General features: G+C 47.3%; 1 protein-coding gene across 1 annotated transcript; it reads left to right on the forward strand.

The window, feature by feature from the left end:
• The first annotated feature begins 913 nt into the window (after positions 1 to 913).
• Positions 914 to 2,010, forward strand: LOC115327713 (uncharacterized protein K02A2.6-like). The gene has a single exon (XM_040212014.3). It carries the CDS (start codon positions 919 to 921, stop codon positions 2,008 to 2,010), a length of 1,092 nt encoding a protein of 363 aa, XP_040067948.2. The 5' UTR covers positions 914 to 918.
• Positions 2,011 to 3,539: the final 1,529 nt, after the last annotated feature.

The following is a 3,539-nucleotide window of genomic DNA, read 5'->3' on the forward strand; positions in this document are numbered from 1 at the left end:
CGGGAGGCCCCATGCCCCAAAAATGAATCAGAACTGCGCGCCTACTTGGGCATGATTAACTGTTATGGCAAGTTTGTGCTGAACATGTCAACCGAGCTGAAGCCGTTGTATGACTTATTACAGAAGGGCACAAAATGGCGTTGGTCAAGGGCAGAAGACAACGCATTCAACAGAAGTAAGGCGTGGCTTACGCATGAAAACGTCTTAACGTTCTATGACCCAAAAAAGGAATTGGGGCTTGTATGTGACGCTTCAGCGTACGGAGTGGGAGCGGTTCTTTTTCACAGAGTTGGGAATGATGAGAAACCGATTGCTTATGCATCACGAACTCTGAGCAAGGCTGAAAAGGGTTACGCCCAAATTGAAAAAGAGGCCCTAGCAGTTGTTTTTGGGTTGAAAAAGTTTCACAAGTATCTGTATGGCAGAAATTTCAGCATCTATTCGGATCACCAGCCGTTGGCAGGGCTGTTAGGTCATGAAAAACAAATTCCGGCGATGTCAGCAGCCAGGATGCAGAGGTGGGCTCTCTTACTTGCTGCCTACAGTTACAAGTGGGTTTATCGGAAGGGTAGCCAGATTCAGAATGCTGATGCGCTGTCACGTCTGCCTTTGCCCAACGTGAACGATAGCTCAGACTACGTCAGTTTCTTTTCGGCGGTGGACGAAGTGCCATTGTCAGCTCGTGAAATTAGGAGAGAAACTGAAAAGGATAGTGTGATGAAAAGAGTGTTGTTTTTCACACTGAACGGATGGCCTTCACATGTGGATAATGAGGCATTGCAACCGTACTTTGTGCGCCGTCACGAATTGTCGGTTGACCAAGGGTGTGTAACATGGGGAAATCGAGTGATCATTCCCGGAGTGTTTAGGGAAAAAGTGTTGTCCCTGTTACACGAGGGACATCCAGGCACCACCAGAATGAAAATGCTATCACGTAGTCACGTGTGGTGGCCTTTGATAACATATGATGTCGAAAACACTGTCAAAAACTGTAGTACTTGTCAACTAACGCAGAACGCGCCACCACGTGTTCCATTATTAACGTGGGGTTGGCCAACGCGCAGATGGCAAAGGGTGCATCTTGATTTTGCATACCGGGATCAGAACTGGTGTTTGATTGTCGTAGATGCTCATTCAAAGTGGGTAGAGGTGTTTCTAATGAGTTCCACTACGACAAAATGTACTATCGAAAGATTGCGAAGTGTTTTCGCCGCGTTTGGACTACCAGAAGAGGTAGTGACAGACAATGGACCCCAGTTTGTGGCGAGAGAGTTCGTAAAGTTTCTGTCGATGAATGGGGTACGCCACACGAAAAGTCCTCCGTACCATCCCGCCTCAAACGGAAGCGCGGAACGGTGTGTGCAAACCGTCAAGCGGGACCTCCTGAGGCAGGTAATCGACGAGCAACGGACGGGTGTACCGAAATCGATGCAACATCGAGTCGACCAGTTCCTGTTTGCATACAGAAACACCCCAACTGGTACGACCGACAGAACTCCAGCCGAGCTGTTTCTCTCTTGGAAGCCTAGGACCCGTCTGAGCTTCCTTCATCCTGAAATGGAGAGACGCATGAGAGATCGCCAGCAACAAATGAAGACAGCCGCCGACATGAGAAGAGGCTCTTGGCGAACTTTCGAAGAAGGCGACCAAGTCCTCGTCCGGGGATCACGTCCGACAGATCCTGCATGGTTGGTGGGACGTGTTATGAAGAAAGTAAGTGCATCAACCTACGTCGTGATAGTGCAAGATCAGCATCGGTATGTGCACGTGGATGATGTCCGTCCGAGACACTTCGAAGATTCGTCTGCACAGAGAAGAAATGTCGACACTCCGGCTGCAACACCACGAAGGGCGTCCGGTGGTTCTCGAGACAACATGACAGAGCCTGCTGCCCTCGATATGGAGCCTGTTTCCGAGACAGCGGTACCGACCACACCAGTGCTTCGAAGTAGCATACGACAACGTAGGCCACCGGAGAGGTATTCTTGTGTGAGTCAGCCAAAACATTGATGGGGAAGGAGTGTTGTGTTTGAGTATTGTTTCAATAAATAGCGCGAGGCGGCGGGCAAAGAAGTGAGCGCGCGCCTGGGATGTGCGAGACGAAACGAAGGCACGGGACATTAAAACCGTTTGGCTCTGGAAGCTACATCGGCTGCACCTCGTCCTGTCTCTTGTCGTAAGCACCGTGGTCGTAAGCCACAACACTCGTTGTATATGTTCAGCTGATGCTTGTTGTATGCGAAGTTTATCTAGATGTGTGATAATAAAGGCGTTAAAGGTAACAGAAGCGGAAAGGTGGCGTGAACAAATAAAATATTTTTGTAGCACATGAAATGGGCTCTTTTCAGTGCCGCCTAGTCTAGCTACTTGCAGCTACTCCTCTAGACCTTGCCATCTCGTGGCCATTGATTTAACCTTCTTTCACGCTTCGCGGTACCGTGCAGCATTGAGCGAAGTATAGGCTGCTTCGAATTAGCTCTTTTGTGAGCGGTTTTTGTTTTTGCGCATGGTTTACCACTCCTCCGTGGTGCGCGGTGCTCAGGAAGGAATTGTGGCTCAATGAAGAGAGAATGTTAAATGTAAAGTGCGCGAAGTCACTTGGTATCGGTTGTCGCCATTGAACATCGTAGTGTTGACGACGATAAGCTACAGTTACTGCTTTTGACACGCAAATGTCTTTACTTTTGGGGTGGCTCGCTTCAGAAATAAACGCAGTTCTTGGAAAACTCGTATTACGCTTTTATCTGTGCTCCTCTCGCCCCTACAGTGCACGTAGCGTCCTTGTTAAGCCTTATTGAGCTCGATTTCCTCAATTTGGGGCCGCCATAATAACATGCAGACGACAGAGGCACCCTGCTCTCTTGCTTTGCAGGAACAAAAGTTTCTCCCTTCATGAAGAAACATATCTGTGAAGAGCGTTCCTTCCTTTAGGGAGGCCTTCATAGACCCCTTTTTCTAAGAGCTCAGTCATGAGTGCGAACGAAGCTCATTGATTATGCAGAGACAAAAATAGGTGAAATAAAATGAAATGAAGGATGGGTGAAATAAAATGAAAAATAAAAAAAAGTGAAATAAAATGAAAAAGTTGGAATGACAATGCTAAGGATAGAACGGTGGCTCTGAAATTGACACACAATGCTATTGTCGCTTGGAGGAATACGTAATTCGTCACCAGTAACATGATTACTTGTGATCCGCTACATTTCTTTTTTGTAATTTAGTCATTATTTCATTGCTTGTTATAAAACAAGTTCTAAATTTTATTATTTTATGAGTAACCAATTACTCACACTTACTCATAACATTTCATACAGCCGGCAAAAAAAAACGTATGTTGGAAGAAGGTTGAATCAATTGTGTCTGCGCTTCTAACACGGTCACACAAGATGCGGTATCACAGCGAAGGGAGTGCTAGCCAGGAAAAGGCAAGGAGTTCTCAAAAAACGCGATTGCGCAGTGTTCCTAGCAATGGATTGTATGCGTGTGTGTGCGTGGGGCGGGGGGACACACCGAGAGCAGCCTTCCTCCGCCCTGGAGAA

The sequence above is a fragment of the Ixodes scapularis genome, unplaced genomic scaffold (assembly GCF_016920785.2).
Source record: "Ixodes scapularis isolate PalLabHiFi unplaced genomic scaffold, ASM1692078v2 PGA_scaffold0__279_contigs__length_252992795, whole genome shotgun sequence".
Taxonomy (NCBI): domain Eukaryota; kingdom Metazoa; phylum Arthropoda; class Arachnida; order Ixodida; family Ixodidae; genus Ixodes; species Ixodes scapularis.